This window comes from Zosterops lateralis (assembly GCF_965231275.1).
Source record: "Zosterops lateralis genome assembly, chromosome: 28".
Classification (NCBI taxonomy): domain Eukaryota; kingdom Metazoa; phylum Chordata; class Aves; order Passeriformes; family Zosteropidae; genus Zosterops; species Zosterops lateralis.
In genome coordinates this window covers 4,516,309-4,534,996 of record NC_139788.1, presented here as the reverse complement: position 1 = coordinate 4,534,996, position 18,688 = coordinate 4,516,309, and the positions used below count along the sequence as shown (strand labels likewise).

At 48.1% G+C, this 18,688-nt stretch overlaps 1 protein-coding gene across 4 annotated transcripts in view; it reads right to left on the bottom strand.

The window, feature by feature from the left end:
• The window catches only part of WASF2 (WASP family member 2), a gene marked incomplete at its 3' end in the record, with an annotated part of 32,313 nt that overhangs the window by 10,188 nt on the left and 3,437 nt on the right, over positions 1-18,688 (bottom strand). For 3 of the 4 annotated variants that reach the window (XM_083879699.1, XM_083879698.1, XM_083879701.1), the window contains exons 2-4: positions 5,113-5,266; positions 1,141-1,275; positions 494-647 (exon numbers count right to left, since the gene is read on the bottom strand). In XM_083879699.1, the coding sequence (XP_083735825.1) occupies positions 494-647; positions 1,141-1,275; positions 5,113-5,242 (419 nt within the window). In that variant the 5' untranslated portion in view covers positions 5,243-5,266. The remainder of the gene's footprint in view (positions 1-493; positions 648-1,140; positions 1,276-5,112; positions 5,267-18,688) is intronic. The other variant, XM_083879700.1, reaches the window with a different exon arrangement.

Here is an 18,688-nt window from a genome sequence, read left to right as displayed (position 1 = left end):
AGAACTGGTTACACAGCCAGTGTAGGTCCCACCAGATGTCTCAGAGCAGGCACTAGAGACCACAAGAAGCAGCACCAGGTGCCTGCTGTGCCCACCTGGGTGAGAGCCACCTCCAGGTGACTGCTCTGCATCTCGCACTGCGGCTCTTTGGAAAGGAGCCACTGGGCTATGGAGGAGCACAAGAAAAATGCCTCATCTGCAGCACACCCAGCATGGTTCTGCAGTGCCAGCCACGCCTGGCCCCAAGGCACTCACAGAAGTGACAGCACAACACCAAAGAGATAATTTTCTAGCTACGTTCATTTGTATGACCTCAAAAGCAAAGTTTCACATAATCCAAAGGACAGAGATCTCCTGGTGGATTTGTTTAGCAGCCCAATTTCCCAGTGGAAACAGCTACTTCAGCCCAGCACAGGACAGGAAAGGATCTCCCCAGCAGGTTGGGAGGAAGAGGTTCTTCTCTCCAAGGAAGAGGAAGATACTGCACCCCTACCTGTAAGGTGAGAGGAAGTTGAGAGGTGGTGGGGTATTGCAGGTCCTGTAGGTTTCGAGGACAGGCACAGGGAGAGAATCTCTGTCAAAGAGCTTCTGGTCCTGAGTGGTGGAGCTTTTGAAGGCCTTCCTGCTGTTAATGCCTTGCAAGGAGACTGTAAGGAAGAGGAGAGAACAAGTGAAGAACAACTTGACCCAGGCCAATGACACTGAAGCCCAAGCAGTGAACATCTGATGACAGTCGGAGTTCTTGGCATGCTTTACAGTTCCTAAGGTCAGGTTCCTTTTCCCACAGATTCCTTGGGAAACCCATCAAATCGCCAGTGTGCTGCCAAGATCCACTGCTCCATCAACACAGCTCTCCCTCGAGGGCCCATGGGCTTTGGAACCCCTGTGACCAAGCTCAAGCAGCTCATCCATTGCCACCCAACTGCTGGAGAGCAAGTTCTCACATGGAGAGTCACTGAAGAGCAAAGCCAAAAAGGCTGTCCACAAGTGCTCGACCGGGAGGCAGGGAAACAGTTGCTCAGCTCCAGAGAACACATTCCAACACCCATGGCAGTGTCATGCTGGGCTTATGGTGCTGAACCAACCGTGCTGACTCAATGAGAACCTTCACCATGCTCGAGCTGTGCTCCACTCCATTACCTTCCTCCTCTTTGGGATCCAGCTGAGTGACTTTGACTTGCAAGCGGTCAACTCTCTCGACGAGACTGCTCACCCGGGAGGCAAAGGTGTTGGCTTGAGTAAACAACTCTCCAAATATGTCTTCTGCAGATTTACCTGCAATATTGAAGTGTCCACATTACCCTTATGAACCACATCAGACCATACTCAGTCTCCCAGATGAATGAAAGAAAGAAAGAAAGAAAGAAAGAAAGAAAGAAAGAAAGAGAAAGAAGCAACCACTCTTCTTTTCAAGTTTATCAGGGCTGAGTTTAACACCCAGGAAGAAAGCGCTTTGTTCCACCAAAACCTGACATTTCAAGGGATCTTCAAGCAATAAGGAAACAATTGAGACATACTTTAAAGTCTGGTAAAGTAACAAACTAAAGAGGGCTGACAACACTACACTGGACTGAATGTGGATGGATCTGAAGGTCCTTTAAGATTCTCTGCTGTTCTGTTTATTAGACAAGAAAATACAGTTAGATTTTTATTGCTCTGGAGAATCTCAAAGGCTCCCAGTCTCCAGCAGGCCTGCCTCCAGGGGAGCTGGGATATATTTACAAGCTCAAAGCACTCTGGAAGTAGAGAGCAGACCCAGTCCTGGATCCCAAAGCTGGAGCTGAAACCGCAGCTGACAGCACTGACCCTGCTGTTCCTTCAGGTGGCAGTGTCTGAAAAATTGATGCGTTCACATTGATTCTAAATCAAAACCAAAGGGGAACTTCTCAATCAGGGACATTCTCTCTGGAACGGTGTGGACTACCCAGTGGGGTGCTATGACAAGAACCATCCATGGTTTGGGCCATTTGAGTGCCCGGGGCTCAAATGAGGAGCTGCATCACTTACAGGAGTAACAAAAACATGGCCCCATCTTTAGGAGTTGAAAACCTACAGTGCAACAAGAGATGGCCACAGGTAGACAGAGATGGGAGACCTGGAAGAAACCCAAGAACTTCCAGTGAGTCCTGTCTTTTTGTTCTGCTCCTGGGCACAACCCAAGACAGGGAGCCCCAAGCACGCTGAGGACAGTGTGGAGCAGAGCAGACTTGGCACTGACCGCAGACATGGGCCCGTGGTGTTCCCACTGATGGGAAACATTTCCAGCCACGGCTGCTGAGTACAAGGCTGCTCCCAATAAGCAGTCTGGTTTTGAAGTGCATCATCATATGGTCAACAGTTTGTTCTGGAATCCGTTACTCCCAAAGATCCTCTCCGACATTCAGGAAAGAAAAAACAGTTGGAAGTCTAATTGCAACAGTAATTTTGGAAAACGTGGTTGTCTGCAGAGTCAGGGAGACAAAGCACCCCCTGCACAAGGCAAGGTGAGGGCATCCCCCAAAGCCCAGCTGCACAAACACTCCCAGCTATCTAACCCAACATATCAACTCCTCGTTCCCGCTCCCAGGAGATCTCCTTACACTGCCAAGCACAGGGAACAAGGCAGGTTACAATTCAACCTTCTCAACCCCTTTTGGTGGCAATGTCAGGTCTGAGTGTTTGTAGAAAGCAAATGCTGAAGGTTAACTTAAACTGACCTCTTCCTTTCACCCTCCCAGACAATGCAGACTCCACATATGCTCAATTAATAAACCCAAACTCATAAGAAGAATTTTATGTTTGGAGATCTAAGGGCCAGGTAGCTCTTCTTGTAGCCATGTTTCATGAAGCAATCTCCATTTTCAACATCAGCACAGACCAGTTCTCCTATTTGACCAAAGAAAGTAACAATTTATCTGTGGGAAAATGTGAAACCTTTCAGCAACAGCTCAAAAAAAAAAAAAAGTTGCAATTTCGTTTCTACTTTTACAAGAAGTAAAAAAACATTTCTGAATTTCACAAGGAACTGCAACAAGCACTAAGGGAAAAATTAAGTCTTTGGTTTGCAAAGTATATTCCAAGTATAAACTAATATGTAACAGCATTTTCTATATTGATTTGACTCTTAAGAGGGAAAAGATGGTCTGTGTTCCCTTGCCTGTGTAAGTGCACCTGGAATTATCACCCAGCATCTCACACATCACCTGAGCCTCACAAACACTTTTAGATGGGGTAAGACAGAGATTAATTTTTTAGTTTAGTTACTTTGACTGCAAAAGTGCAGCTTACAATCAGAATTATCTTTGTCATGCACTGGCAGGAAGACAGACGGCATGATTTAATAGGTCCTTCCATCTTTAGCTTGTGGATTCTGTAAAATCACACAAAACTGCGCAGTCGACTTATACAAAGTGCTCCCAGCTGTGATAGTAACGAAGGGTAAACTCACTGGAATATGGAAGTTTGACAAGATTTATGTTTGCATCTTTGTAAAGAGACCGTGGTGCACCAGGCATGGCTGATTATTCACTTGACAGGGCTGTCACAGCCTAGTGAACCTGCTCTACGTTCCTGTAATAGCAAAGGTACAAGGAGAGAGAGAATTTGTTTTTCGGAGGAGAGAGGAGAGGGCAGAGGGCAGGAGTTTGGTCATTTGGGTGTGAGCATAGTCTAAACAATGCTTTATTTAAAATACTGCTGACCCTGGGGAAGTGGATGGTGCTCAGCATTTCCCTCCCACCCGCCTTGCTCTCCTCTCACACCAAGTGTCAGCAGGAGGCACCTCTCCTCAGTTGCCTCCCCAGGTACCTGTGACTGGTGGAGCAGCTCACACCTTCTCCTCTCATCCCCACATCTCTGCTCCCAGAGCACCTTCCCCAAGAAGAAATCAGGCTGTGATATGGCTCCCAGTGCTTCAGAAGGAGAGAAGCTTTGAATATCTGTGCAAAGAAGGTCTTAAACCTGTGGGATCTGGCCAGGGCTGTCACACTAACCCACAGCATGTCTCTGAACAGGGATGAGCTTTCCCTGCAGCTGGGCTTTGCACAGCTTTACTGCCTCCTTCCTCACCATTTCACATGCACGAGATGGATTTCACTCACACTCTACAACTATCTTGGCTACCAGACCTAACAAATGAACAACGAGGGCCAGTTGAACACGAGCAGAGAGCCTGGTCTCGCCTGTGCAGTGACATTTCTCCAACCCAACAGAATGTGACACCGACTGGCAGCAAACATGGGCCCAGATTTCAGTGACAGCCATGCTTTGCACTGCTGGAAAGAGGCTGCACCCAAACTTTGCCTGCCACATGGCGGAAGACAAGGGCTTGCTTTGCAGAGCAAGCAGAAGGGCTTGCAAACACCCCAGAGGAGCTAAACAATAGATTAATTTGATTATCAAAGTCTCCCTTCAAGGACAAAGGTGGTTAATCAGAACCCAGAGCGTTTCAACAGAGTATGGAGTGATCCCGGAGAGATCACAATTAACTCTTCCTTTCTCCTATGGCATGTAGGCCTGTGTTTTCCCTCCAGCTTTTCCAAGGCTACGGGTCAGCCCACTGGAGAGCTGAGCCAGGCATTGCTCCAGCTCACGCTGCCATTTGAGTGAGCAGCCCAAACCACTGACACTCTGGAGGCACCACTTGGCTCAGACGGGTCTTTGGGTCTCACAACACAACAAACAGCAGCGGGGGCAAACAGGAGCTTCTGCGTGGGGGCTTTAATTATCTTTCATTAAAAATAAGAGTACTGACATGGTGTAGATTCAACAGAGTCAAGCTCCATTTAGTAGCGCATGCAATTACAGGCACGTTCTCTGACACAAGATCCTGCCTGCTCCGAGAGCCTCCCATTTTACAAGCCTGAGTTGTGCTCCATCCTTCCATCTGCAGTTTCACTGCAGCCTCTCACATGCACACACACATACACACACCCCCCTCCCCATTTTCTCTTAGATAGGAAGGCAGTGGGACCAGGGATATGAAATTAGCATCAGATTTCTTTAGGAAAACATTTTAGCATTACCCAGGGAAGGCAGATGGGGGAGAAATAGGAACACGAGAGTAGAAAGGGAGCTAAATAAAGAGCAGTAGCGACTCCTGAGGGCAACGCGCAGGCTCGCCATGGTACTCACTCAGGCTGCCCAGCTGTCGAATGACATTTGCCAGGGTGATGTTGGTCACGCATTCCAGCTCGCTCGGAACGCTAGGCAACGTCTGACGGCACAGGTGCCTTGGCTCAATGTTCCTCGTTACTAACGGCATGGTGGACCTGCTTCAGGCACTGTTCTGAAAGATGAAAAACAACCCAAAAAAGAAACAGGAAAGGATTACTCAACCGCAAATTCCAGGCACACCAGAGCCATGGTGTTCGTTTTTCCTGCTCTCAAATGGCTTTACTTATAAGCCTTCTTTCCCCCGCTCCCCACCCTGAGAAAACTGGTGCATCAGAAATAAAGATCCTCCTGTTCTCTGACTTGCAGTGACAGCAGAGCCTCACCAGCCCAGGTACAGAGGCAGAGATGGAGAACTCCACATCCTCGCCCACATTCCCAGTGCTGCTGGCGACGCCGCAGCCGTTATTCCCTCCCTGCCCACCCGCTGCCCCGACAGGGCTCCTGCCTCCCGCTCACTCAGTGCCTGGCGTGACTCTTACGAGTTCCTCTTCAGAAACATTTCGAACTTGCAATCAATAGTTGCTTAAACCACGGAGATGAAGACAGGAGATGTTATTATACAAAAAAAGAAGGAACAAAAACAGCACGCCAAAGCGCGCCGTGGTGCCTCCCTCCTGGAGCAGCACACGGGGCTCTCCTGGAACAACAGGAAGCGCTTGCAGCTGACCAGGAAACTTTCTGGTGACTGTTCCTTATCCTGCAGGCTGCACTCCTCTTCCCTTGGGAAATCCCCCAGGGATGAGGTTTACACTGGACCATTGTTTTCGTGCTAGAGCAGTTGAAGGCTGAGGGAGCTCTAATCAGGATGCAGGACTGGAGTGTGCTCAGAAATAAGTCAGGATTGATTGTACAACAGACAGGACAAACTTCCAGTTCTCTAAAAAAACTAATAAAATAAAACACTTGAAGAAAACCCAAGTGTCCGGAAGTTACGCTTTGGACAAAAAAACACTTTTACGTGCAGGTCAGTGCCATAAAGTAACAAAAATCCCCTTTGCTAACAGGCCCAAATGTTGAAGCATCAAACAGCTCCCTCCCAGATCATCCAGCTCCAAGAGGGAGAAGGAAGCCTGTGTGATCAGCTCACTACAAGGAGCATCATACATGCCTGAAATCTTTAGGACTAAGTGAAAGCAAATACATCCCAAGTTCTTGATTAATTTAGAAGGGGAAAGAATCACTTTTCTAGGTCAGCTGAGGAACAACCCAAGAGAAGCAGGCAGCTCCCATGTGATAGGCATGCGGATCTGCTCGGGCTGGGTGTAAAAATAAAACAGGAAGCGAACAGCTTGGGGAACATGGCTTCCTGTCACCACCAGCAAAAACCCAAGAACCATAAAAAATCAGCTGTTTGCTCTTGACTTTGAGCCACCCTTTGATAGTCTCTGTGGCAGCTGGCAGCTTATCTTTGAGGTCCAGGAGTCCTTCCTGGATGCTTTTCTATCAGGGTGTTAAGAGGAAGAAGTGGGCATTATCCCTCCTAATTACCTCAGAAGCCAGATTTTGAATTGCTAAATTTGACCCATTAAGGCAGAGGAGTTCAAGAGCCGCAGCACCGGGCGCTGGGATATCTCCCAGACAAGCAGATGTAGGTTGCTACCATTTTGCAACGCCTCTACACGAGGGATTTCACAACATCTCAGGATGCCAGGATGATTTGGGTTGGAAGGGACCTTAAAGCTCATCCTGTTCCAACCTCCTGCCATGAGACCAGGCTGCACAGAAAGAGTCCCCAAAACCCAACACCTTATGGGAGAGGGGAGCCAGATCTGCATCCAAACAAATAAAAGCAAGACCCTCGGAGGATTGAGCCTGTGTTGTTTTTCCCCGTGTCCACTGCAGCCATCAGTAACTGCTGGGATATTTAAAGAACAGGGTGAACTAAGGAAGGGCTCTGACCTTCCCTTCCCAACACCTCGTGTTTTATCGATTCCAGCCCAAGCCCTACAATCTTTTGTCAGCTTTAGTGCTTCATGCCAGACAAACTTTCCCAGCTCCCCCCAGACTGCAGTCTGCACCAACAAGCAGCTCTCATAAACAAGGCAGCATTTGCAGGCTGCCTGCATCCAGCTTCTCCCCTGTGCTTCCCCAGGGCTCGGCCAGGGAGCACACATGGTGGGATCTGCAGAGCTGGAGTGGACAGCCTGGCTGGAAACCTTCCAAGGTGGAGGACAGAAAGAAGGAAAACAGCAAGAGGAAAAATAAGCCTGGAAGTGGGGGATGAGATGTGAGCCTACTGTATAAGAAGAGACAAAAAGCCCCCAAGATGATGGGTAGCATGGCTGGATAAATGCAGGTCACTGATCTCTGCAAGGATGGGGAAAACAGGGCAGGAAATGGGAGCGGTGCCTCAAATATCAACAAAAAAGGGTTCTGAATACATTGCCTGTATGCAGACACCCCAATAGTGTTTGTCTTCAAAGCATGTTTTGAAAGTAAAAGCAAGGAGTAGTGGTGAGAACTGCTTTTCTTAAAAGAAAAAAACAAAGGTAGAGCACATGTACAGCACAAATTTGCACTGGAGCTAGACAGCAGAGATAAAGGCTAAGAAAAAGACTCCCTTTATAGCCCAGCTCATCCTGGCAGCCACCCCCACCCTCCCAGCCACACTCCACGCTGCAGAAGGAGAGTTTTGCCCTCATGATCACAGCAGCGCTTCCCAAGGCCATGAGGACAGCTCTGCTGCCCCTAAACCCAGCCTGGCTCCAGCAAACCAAGGGATTAAATTAACCCTGTGGAGCACCAGAGCTGATCAAGGCAGGAAGGGCAGGATGGGCTGTGCACAATCACTCTGCTCTCCCCAGCAGCTTTTGGATAAGAGGTATTTTAAAGCAAAAATTCCTCTCTTCCGAGCAGAAGGATGAGAAGCATCAAGATTTTATGAAGGAAATCTGGAAGAAGAGCAGGTGGTGCCCCCACAAGAATACTGTAAGACCTTGTTTTTCTCCTGGAGTGTTTGGAGAGTAGGGATAGAGATAACAGCTAATGGGCTCCTGTAAAACCTTCATGCCTCGTGAGTAGGTGGGACAAAGATTAATAGTGTGGATTGGAAAGTAAGTGGTGTATTTCAAAAGCAGGAGTCAGGTAGGGCAGAAAACCAGGTGTGGAGAAGGGACAAGGTATGAGAGCAAAAGGGGAAGGGGGAAGAGGAAGCAAAACATGGGAGGCAACAGGAGGCATGAGCTGGGGGCAGGGAGGAGACACAGTAAATGAAAGAAGGGAGAGAGCTAAAGAAGGTTTCTGGGAGGCTTGTGCTGTTATTCTTTAACAGAGTCATTAAGGAGGCCACTGACAGTGCAGTGCCAAGCACGGGCCATCCAGGACTGCTTCCCTTTCCGTGCTCAGGGCACGACAGCACAGCAGAACCCCACCTGCCTGGGCAGCCTGGTCATCAGGCATTAGTCACTGTCACACAGTGATCGCAGGCCATATATCATAACTAAATCCTACCATTCAGATGCAACTTAAATGAATTGCAAGGCCAAAATTCCTTATCTTTGGGGCAAAGATAAGCGTTTCCATTTGCTTATGAATGCTGGAGATTAGATTTGTTTCGGGAGTGTAGAGTTTTGGGGTGCAAACACTGTTTTTAAAGAAGGTGCAAGAATGACATGGGCACAGAGGAGGTGCCCTGATCCCAGTGTAACAGGAGAGGAGATCAAGTATGTTAGAAGTAAAGGGAAACCGCCTCTAGAAACAGAAAACTCTGCAACAGATTTCTAATGAATATGGAAAACAAAGAAAGGCATCAAATTGAAACACAGTGCGAGGAAAGAAGTTCAGTGATCTCTGCTGGCTGGAAGAGCCGAAAGGAAAATCCACAAACCCTGCTGCATCAATCCACGTTCAAAAGACTCATCCTCCCAACCACTGTGCTTCATACCTTCTTAAAAACAAGGAAACAAATGATTTTCCTCTCCCACTTGAACCAGACCCTTCCCACCTGCTCTCAAGCACCTCCTCTGAAGCCTCCAAGTCATGACTTGAATCACAGAAGGCTCCAAGAGCCTTGATGATGTTGTGATGGCAGTGACTAAAAGCCAAACCATCTGAAAAGCCCAGCTTTGCCCTGCAGCTCCTTTCTCCTTGCTGCCCCACCTACAGCCGGGCATTGCCAGGATGCCTCATCATTTCCCCTCTCCCAAAATGCTTACGCAGGCGCTGCCGAGCCCTGGCCTGCTCCAGCCCAGAAAAAAAGTTTGCTGAGCACAAAAAAACTGGAAGCTGAACTCACTGCTCCTCCATTCCTACTGATCTTCCAGCCTCAACTAGTGCACCTTGTTTCCAGGATTCACCAGGATTTTGCTCCCTGTTATCCTTCCTGACAACTCCTGCCCTCTCACTGTGCACATCGTGGTCTTGGATGCTTCATGTTTTTCCAAGGAAGCAGGATCCATGAGTAGAGCTTCTTCCCGTGGCTCTGGTCTGACACCCTGCTCCCACCACAATGAGTTCTCACCTTGAACGTCCTGCTCACCAGCTTTTAAGAGGATTCTGACTTTGGCAATTAGTTCTGCAAATACTCTTGGGCACTGGGGAAAAAGCGTGGCCCAACACAGGCTCGAAAAGGGGGGAAAAAATGTGTGACTTGCAATTCTTGCCTTTTGGAATCCAGCACTTTAAGCGAAGCCGAGGTAAATCCAAGATAAGCGTGCTGCTCCAAGATTTCTTATCAGCAAGCCATCGACCGCTCTCCCCATGAGCTCTGCTGCAGCAGATCACTCAGGAATCCCAGTTCTGGATTAGAATCAAGTACAATTGGTTTGTTTCAAACAAGAACTGCCAGTCCATAAACCCCTCGCACAAAGCTGCGTCTTATTGACTATTTTTAATAAATAGGGCTGGCACAGTAAAATTGAACAATTGTTAGGAACAATAAAGGAGACAGACTTTGATTACAACTATTGAGAAGCAATACAGGGGTGTTTTAGGATTGAGTATTTGCTTTCCAAGGCGAGCTCTGTCAACTGAAAACAGCAACTCGGAGCAAATACTCCTTAACAAGTGGTTTGGAGCAGAGCAGAAAACAGCACTGCACAGCAAGAGAGGAACCAGAGCTGTTTTTTTGGGGTTTTTTTTTTGTAGAGCAGGCAGATAGCACAGTCACTGTGGTGGTGCAGAGAAGGCAGGCAGGACTCCAAGGCGAGCCCTGCGGATGCAACGCACACAAAGAGCTGTAAATAACAGGTGAGTTGGAGGGAGAGATCTGGCAAGGCTCTCCTCACTGGTATTTGACCAGTTAGCATAGCGTTACTGGGAGTCACCTGGGTAATTCCCCGCTCAATGTGACACACAACCTCTTAGATCAGGGACCATCTGCAAATAAATCTGGACCCCAGCAGTGAGATCATCTGTCATAGTGTCTGGTGTAGCACAAAGCACCTAAGGAGGGCAGAGCGCTTTTTTTGGGGAAGGGAATTTAGGCTTGATTTCCAAGTACGTCAGGGTGACCAACCACCTTGCCCTCGGCAGGGCTTACAAAATCCTCTGCCTGGACACAAACAGGCAGCACAGCCAAGGAGACCAAGCCTTCAGCTAAGCACTTTGGAGAGCCGCCTCTAGGAGTGCCCATCGGGGGACCAGACACACCAGCAGGTTTGGGAATGAGGGGGAAAGGAGATAATCAGATCTGAAATTCCCATCAGTATGAAATAAGACTTAACTCAGTAGCTTGCCAACGCAGACCGACTGTTCTTTCTAATGTCTGTGACAACTCTGCTTCAAATTTCAAGCTTCTCTCAGCAGTAACTACTCCCCCATGTAGCTGTAATGGCCAGAAAGAGACTGGCTTTTATGTAACCCCAAAAGACTTGCAGAAAGGGAAGCAGCAGCCACACACACACACACAGGGAGAACTGAGGGGGAAAAAAAATCAGCAGAAGGCTCTGCTGAGTGCTCAGGGCTATATCCAAGCTCACAATGCAGCCACAGAGAAGTGGGATGCGGCAATCAGAAATGCTCCAGTTCCACGCTCAGAGAGAGACCCAGCAATCAGTGCTGCATCCGAGCAATAGGGAGCGAAATTATAGAGCAAACTGCCATGTGATGCCACAAACTACTCCATCCCGCCAGCTGTAACAAGTATTCATTCCCAAAAATGCATCACAGGCTCATCTGTCATTACCAGCCCAGCCTGCCAGCAGCTGAGCAGGAGTCAGCAGTGAAGGGCAGCTGCAGGGCTGCTTCCTTTCACAGTGGTCTATTCTCCCAAAAAACCACGGGGGAGATGGATGGGTAAACCCCCCCCGGGCACAGCGGAAAACAGTGCCCACCATCTCTCAGCAGCCGGTGGGATGGGAAGCACACGCTGTGTTTTCCCCCACCATCACGTAAAAGCTCTCCTAAAGCAGGATCTACTGAAAATCCAGGACCTTTGGGAGAACACTGATCACAGAAATCCACATGCACAACCCCTGTGTATTAATAATGCACTTCAGTCACCGAGTGGAGAACTCTGCAGGCTCGATCTGCTGGCGTTACGAAAGAGGATGTTTGGGCAATAATGTGGGGCAAGAGCAGCACTGCCCTTTTCCACAGCAATGTTCCAACACTGGGAATGTCAGCCCTGATCCCGCAGCACAACGAGGATTGTACAGCGTGGAGTCCTTGAGACAACAAACATCCAGCCTGCTCCAATCCCAGAGTAAAAATACACCTTTTTTTTTTCCTCCTCTGCCTTTTTCTTCCCCCCCCTCCAGTCTGCTGGCTCTGAAAAATGCAAAAGAGGCTCAGAAAGCCATTTTCTGCGGGTTTTTTTGTCTGGCTCATGCATTATCATCATCATTTACTGCCCTCAAGGGGATTGCACAGGTGTGACTGAAAATTTGGCTCTTCCTTTTAAACTTTTTGTTATCAGCTTTGCTGAAGATGATCTTGCTGGAATAAATACCAGGCTGCTCTCCTGGAGAGGGACTCACTCAGAGCTGTTGTCAGAAATCTGTCTGGGGGAGGAAGGATGGGGGTGTCACTAATGGGGAACATACAGATCCTCCTGGCTTCTGCTGGAGTGCTAACAGAACCAGCAGTTTGACCTAGACTTTTATTTTTTTAATTCCTACAAAACAAACCATCGCGCTAATTAATGTTTCCATTTATTTAGCTGAAAAACAAGTTAAACAAAGAGGGTCACCTGGTGTTCCTATCAATACCTGACTAGGATACAGGCAGAACAAATGCATTTAAATAAAACTCTAGAAGAGACGTGACAAGAGAAAGCCAGTTTAGCTCAATTAAAGAGAGCTGTCACTGGGATTTGATTCTCAGAATACAGAACTATTGATTAAACAGGAATTAAAGCTCCAGAACAGAAAGGTTTCAAGGTCTTTGCTGTGAGGGTATACATCAGGAGAGAGAGGCAGAACTCCTTCAGCACCACAAGAGCTCTGGCTTTGTTGCTTCCTAGGAAACAGGAGCAGCAAAGGGAGCAGAATGCTCTCTACTAAACCTATGAAGAATTTGGGCAAGGATACAAGGTCAGTGACAACACAGAGTGGCATCACGAGCATGAATCAACAGGTAGCTCTGGCGTACTTGGGTACTGAACACCCACAATAGGTTCAAAAACATTTCAGGAGTACGTAGGGAGAGGGCTGGGCAGGCTTCAGTCCTAGAATCCCACAATCCTAGAATGGTTTGGGTTGGAAAGTACCTTAAAAACCACCTCATGCCACCTCCTGCCATAAGCACGGACATCTTCCACTGTCCCAGGTTGCTCCAAGCCCTGTCCAGCCTGGCCTTGGACACTGCCAGGGATCCAGGGGCAACCACAGCTTCTCTGGGCACCCTGTGCCAGGGCATCACCACCCTCACAGGGAAAGATTCCTTCCCGATTTCCCACCTAACCCTGCCCTCTGGCAGTGGGAAGCCATTCCCCTCTGTCCAAAGTCCCCCTTCAGCTCTCTTGGAGCCCCTCTAGGCACTGGAATGGGCTTTGTCTCCCTGGAGGCTTCTCCAGGCTGGACATTCCCATCTCCCCCAGCCTGTCCCCAGAGCAGAGGGGCTCCAGCTTTGGAGCATCTCTGGACTTGCTCCAACAGGTCCACACCCCTCCTGTGTGAGCACCCCGGGGCAGGAGGCAGCACTGGAGGTCACCAGGGTGCTACAGAGGGGCAGAATTTTCCATCCCTCAGCCTGTAACAGCACTGAATTCACTTCAAAGGGTCTTGACTAGAAGAGACACAATGTAGGAGGGAAGGCAAGCAGTACCCCTGCCCAGAGCTCCCCGTGGAGGTCCTGCAGGAGCCTCTGGCTGCGGGGATGCTGCAGAAGCCCAGCCCCGCTGCCAGCACGGCGCTGCCTCCCTCCATCCCGGCCTGAATTCCCGCTAATGAGCACAGCGGCTTTGCTTCCTCTGCTTCCCACCAGCCTCCCCAGCCAGAGGAAAGGCTTGTGTCTGTCGCACTAACAAAGCCCAGCTCACAATACAGCAGCACATTCTCATTCCTGGGCAGCGCTCGGTAATTAATATGGAAAGAGAGGGTGTGCTTTTTTCCCCCTAAATGACTTATTCGTTAAGTTCGAGCATATTTTAACCTTCCCTTTCAGCAGATAAACTCTGTCTCATTTGCAGCTAAGCTCAGCCTTCCCTTCTTTGCCACACACTAAACTATTTTGATTAATGAAAGAGTAGGAACAAACCAGTTCCAAGTGTTTTCTATAGAGCTCAACTGCTCTTTCAGTTTCAACTCACGCCTAGATAATTATATCACAGCTCTGAGTGCCCCCACCCTTCTGCTGCACTTGGGGAATACTGGAAAGATAAGTCTTTTCTTAATTATTAAATGTAAATAGCTCATTAAATATAATCCAATTACTTTAATTGTAAGAAAAAGGAAGTAATTACAATATGTACATGTATTCTTGCCTGAACAGTTTTAATATCTTAAATGAATCTTTGCAGCATTAATATTTTAAGTCGACCTTTGACATGAGGGGAGAAAAAAAAAAAAAAAAAAAAGACATTGACTCCATGATATTTTCCAGAAGTGTTGTATCTGCTGGGATTTGGTCACAAAAAGCCAAGAGAATGGCCTTGAGCGTCTAAATCAAAATGGTTTATAAACAGCATCTTAATAAATCAAAATAATACACAGGCTTTCCATTGTGGAGGGAAAAAATAAATATATAAACATGATGCCACATGAAGAGCCTGAATATGCTTTTGGGATCTCAGGAGCCCAGCAAGATGGGCATTTCTGTGAACTCGGGAGAACAGGCAGGATCCCATCACACCAGCACCAAAAGCCATCACATATCTGGGACTTTCCAGGCAGTTTTTCCCCACACCTACGGTTTGTTCTGTTCAAGGGTGGGGAGAGGAACCAGGGCTGGGGGAGAAGGGGCCCTGCTCCACATCTGGGATTACCCAGCTCTTCCATGGCAGTGTCTAGTTGATCCCACAGAAAGGCTGAATGCAGCGTTTGTGTGTGCACAAGCCATCTGTGCAATGCACAGGCACGGCCCAGGATCCCAGGCTGCCATTTGGGATTTGCAGGCAGAGCTGCAGGAAGCTGTGAGGAGCAGTCCTCTGGTTTTGCTCAACAGCATGACAATCCCTGGACTCACTTTCTCCATCCCTGCAGCCAGCGGGACCGAACAACCTTCCAGCAGACTCCAGCAAGGCCCCACTGTTTCAATCAGCCCCCCTGGTCTGACAGAGCAGGGTCAGGTTTCAGCTTGGCTGTGGTGACAGATGCCTGTGAAATCTCCTTGGGACAGGCAGAAAAATATTCAGTTTAAACTGTAGTTGTTTCCATCTTGCATGTTCTGAGCCCAGCAGTGATCTCACCTTATGTAATCTCCAGTGCAAACTCCAGGCTCTGGACCATCCAAAACTATTCAAGGGTGTTTGAAACCATAAAATCCCAGAATGGTTTGGCTTGGAAAGGGCCTTAAAAACCATCTCATGCCACCCCCTGCCATGAGCAGGGACACCTTCCACCAGACCAGGTTGCTCCAAGCCCTGTCCAGCCTGGCCTTGGACACTTTCACAGATGGGGCAGCCCCAGCTGCTCTGGACAGCCTGTGCCAGGGCATCATCACCCTCACAGGAAAGGATTTCTTCCCAAAATCTATCTTAAACCTGCTCTTTCAGTTTGAAGCCATTCCCCCACGTACCAACCTCCAGGCCCTTGCCCAAAGTCCCTCTATAGCCTTCCCTTTAGGCTTTGGAAGGGGCTCTAAGGTTCCCCTGGGAGCCTCCTCTTCTCCAGGTGAGCATCCCCAGCTCTCCTAGCCTGTCTCCAGGGCAGAGGGGCTCCATGGCCTCCTCTGGGCCTGCTCCAGCAGCTCCACGTCCTTCTTGTGTTGGGAGCCTAGAGCTGGATGCAGTGCACGAGGTACTGGAGTACAGGGGGAATCATCACTTTATTGAACCGATCTTTTTGGGAAAAGAGAGATTAGACTGTATTAGGGATGCTAAGGATGCAGGCCTTTATAGCCAAGCTTACCACAAGGTCTATAATAAGCTGCTTTATGGAAACCTCTCATGTGAAGCCAGCCCCTAGATGTAACCTCCTTGATACAATATTGAATTCTCAATAGCAACCAAAAGGCTATTTTGTATAAGTTAATTACAGCCGTTTTTAATTTAGCTTGCAGAAGGGAAGCGGCCAGTGATTTCATGCTGCCCTAGACAGAAGGTAAAGGTTTTCCACAAGCTGTGTTTATAGCTCTGTGCTTTCCTCCAGCAAAGCACCGGCTCCACAGCTGCTGGTATTGAAAGAACAGGATCTGGGTGTGTGCATGGTTCTCTCTCGCCTGGTTGGGTTTTTTTTTGCAGCTGCAAGGCCAAACCCATACGAGTGCGTGTGTGCTTTTTCTTACGGTGACAAAGGCAGGGTGCCTGAAAGGGAACTCGCTTCCGCTCTGGCAAGCACTCAACCAACTATTTGCTGGGCTAAGGGGTGGTCGGGGAACTTTCACCCATCCATTCAGCCAAGGCCGCTATTCCCCCTCCCTCCCAATTAAATCCCATTTTTTGCACTCCATGCATGAACTGCAGCCACACCAATACATCAGATATTGTGGCTGATAGCCTCCTCTGAATGCCACTTAAAGCCCTCCAGTGCAGAGCACTCTGAAAGCAAAGCATCGTTCATTCTTTGAGCCACAGAAAGAGACTTTTGCTACAGAGAGACCTGAAGTAAGACTCTAAGTAGTAGGAAAAGGGCATCCAGAGAAAGAGGAAATGAGAAATTAAAACCACATTCAATCTTATTAGTGGTAATACAATAGGTCAACAAGAGTACTTTGCACAACTCCACAGCATGGGAACAATTTATGCAGAACTTGGAGCAGTGACACCAGCGAGTTTCGCCTCTACCAAAACCAGCAAATTTTGTCAGCATTATTTTAAAGTGCCCAGCTAGGAGGGAAGAGGGCTGAGGGGGGATAGTGCCTCCATGCCTTGCAGGAGAGTACACTCAGGAAAAGAGAATGTGAGGAATACTCCAGCTCCTCTTTTTCCATCTGAAACATTTTCTCTCTCAAGGGACTTCCAGCATCTTATGAGCACAGCCTCTTTGAAGTGCTGCAAAGTGGCATTGCTCATCATTTCAGTAATGATAGTAAATAAGCTCCAGTATTTTGTTGATCCTTTTGCTTTTGCTTTACAAACAAAAGGTCAGAGTCATTAGCCCAGTTTGATGAGCGGGGAGAAATGGAGGCTTGGAAAAGGCAGGTCGCTCTAGAACATCATTGGGAACATCAGTGAATGAAGAGAAGTCACAGGACTTTGGAACAGCCACGCTGGACCACCCAGCCTCCAGACACCCCCTGTACTCTCTCCACCATGGCCAGGTACCAGATGCAGCAAGAGAAGAACGTGGGAACACAGCAAGCACAGAGTAAGAGCCCTCACTGCTTTTCCCCATGGTGCCTGAAGACCATGTAGAAACAAGCAGTATCATTTAACACTCCTTTATGGATTTCACTTCCATAAACTGATCTGATCAGCTCCTTAACTCATCTGAACACATCCATGAGATCCTGGGGCAGCAAATCCCATATTTAGATGGTGAAGACACTTCCTTTTATGCCCTTCACTTCACAATTAGGGGATTTTTTAATCTCAAATCTATTTGTGGCTTTGCTTCACAAAAGAGTTGTCCAAATAAATTCATCATCATTCATGTAAAACAAGCCCTTTCCGAGTAGAGGGTTTGCAGGCTGCATCTTCAAGGCCAGGCTGAGCAGGCCTTGGAGCAGCCTGATCTGTGGAAGCTGTCCCTGCCCATGGCACAGGAATGAGATGAGCTTTAAGGTCTCTTCCAACCCAAATTGTTTTGGGTTCTATGATCAAGCACAAGAGAATAACTCAGTTCTTACGGAGCACTTTCAGTATAAACCAAACTAGTAACTCATGGTTTAGGTTTGATTTACAGCAGCAGTGAGAACAAACCATGTTTAGTGGCTGGCTCTGTGTCTGACCCATTCTGGACTGTGCACTGCTTCCAACAGTAACACAGGAGAACCCAAACCTCACAAACCAGTGACTGGGAACAGCTCACCTGAAGCACTGACACAGCAACAGCCTCCCAGGCAGAACTTCCAGCCCTCAAGAACCAACACAAACTGCTGCTGCCTCACAGGCATCCCCAGCCTTTCTCTCTCAGCATCACAGCATCCCTTAAAGCACCACTTCTCCCCAAAAAGTCTGGGATGCTGCAGTGGGAGAGGAGTTGACAGAGAAGGTGCTGAAGGAACAGAGCAGGTCACCACTGACCCATTTGTGAGACATCCATCGAGCTCCCTGGTGCTTTAAATTCCTTCATCACAGCCCCTGGCAGATGCATACTTTAGATATCTGAGCTCCACCACTTCTCCAGCAGCAACCTAACACCAGAGAGCTTTCCCACAATTTCAGGAATTAGGGTAGGATCTAGATGAACTATTTCTCAGGCCCATTACTGTGGGGAAGGAGCTGGCATGGAGAATGTGATTAACAGCTCACATTGCTTACTCAAAGAAATAATGTGGAAGTTCACATTTAGGTTCTTCTGGGAAGAGACTTCCCCTCCTACTGCCTCCCAGGAAGGGAAAAAAATACCCTGCAAACCTTCAGATGGAAAAAGAAATGTCATATAAATGAGAATTAGGCCTGACTCTGATCACCTTCTACCAAGCTCTCCCTTCACAGTGAAGCCTGATCTGCCTCCCGTCCTCAGAAAAGAGCCAACACGTCTTTTTATTACACAGAGTTGCAAAAATACAAAAGGAAGTAAATGTCACCAGGGTGGTTCTGTTCTGAGCAGTCATTTGCTTATTACCCAGAAGCCACTGCCACACGCCTTTTTTAATCCTGTGTTTATAAATACCTAAAGTATTTAAATAAATGTTAATCTGCGGTAACTAAGGCCCTGATCTCACAAATATTTATCCTTGCACAGTGAGAATAAACACCCAAATACACAAATTTCTTACTAGAGATCCCATTTCAGCTAGAGTGTTGTTGAAAACAGTAACACACCAGAAGACAGGCTGGGAAAATAGCTGCATTTTGCCTTCCTGGGTTTTCACAGCATGTCACTTTTCG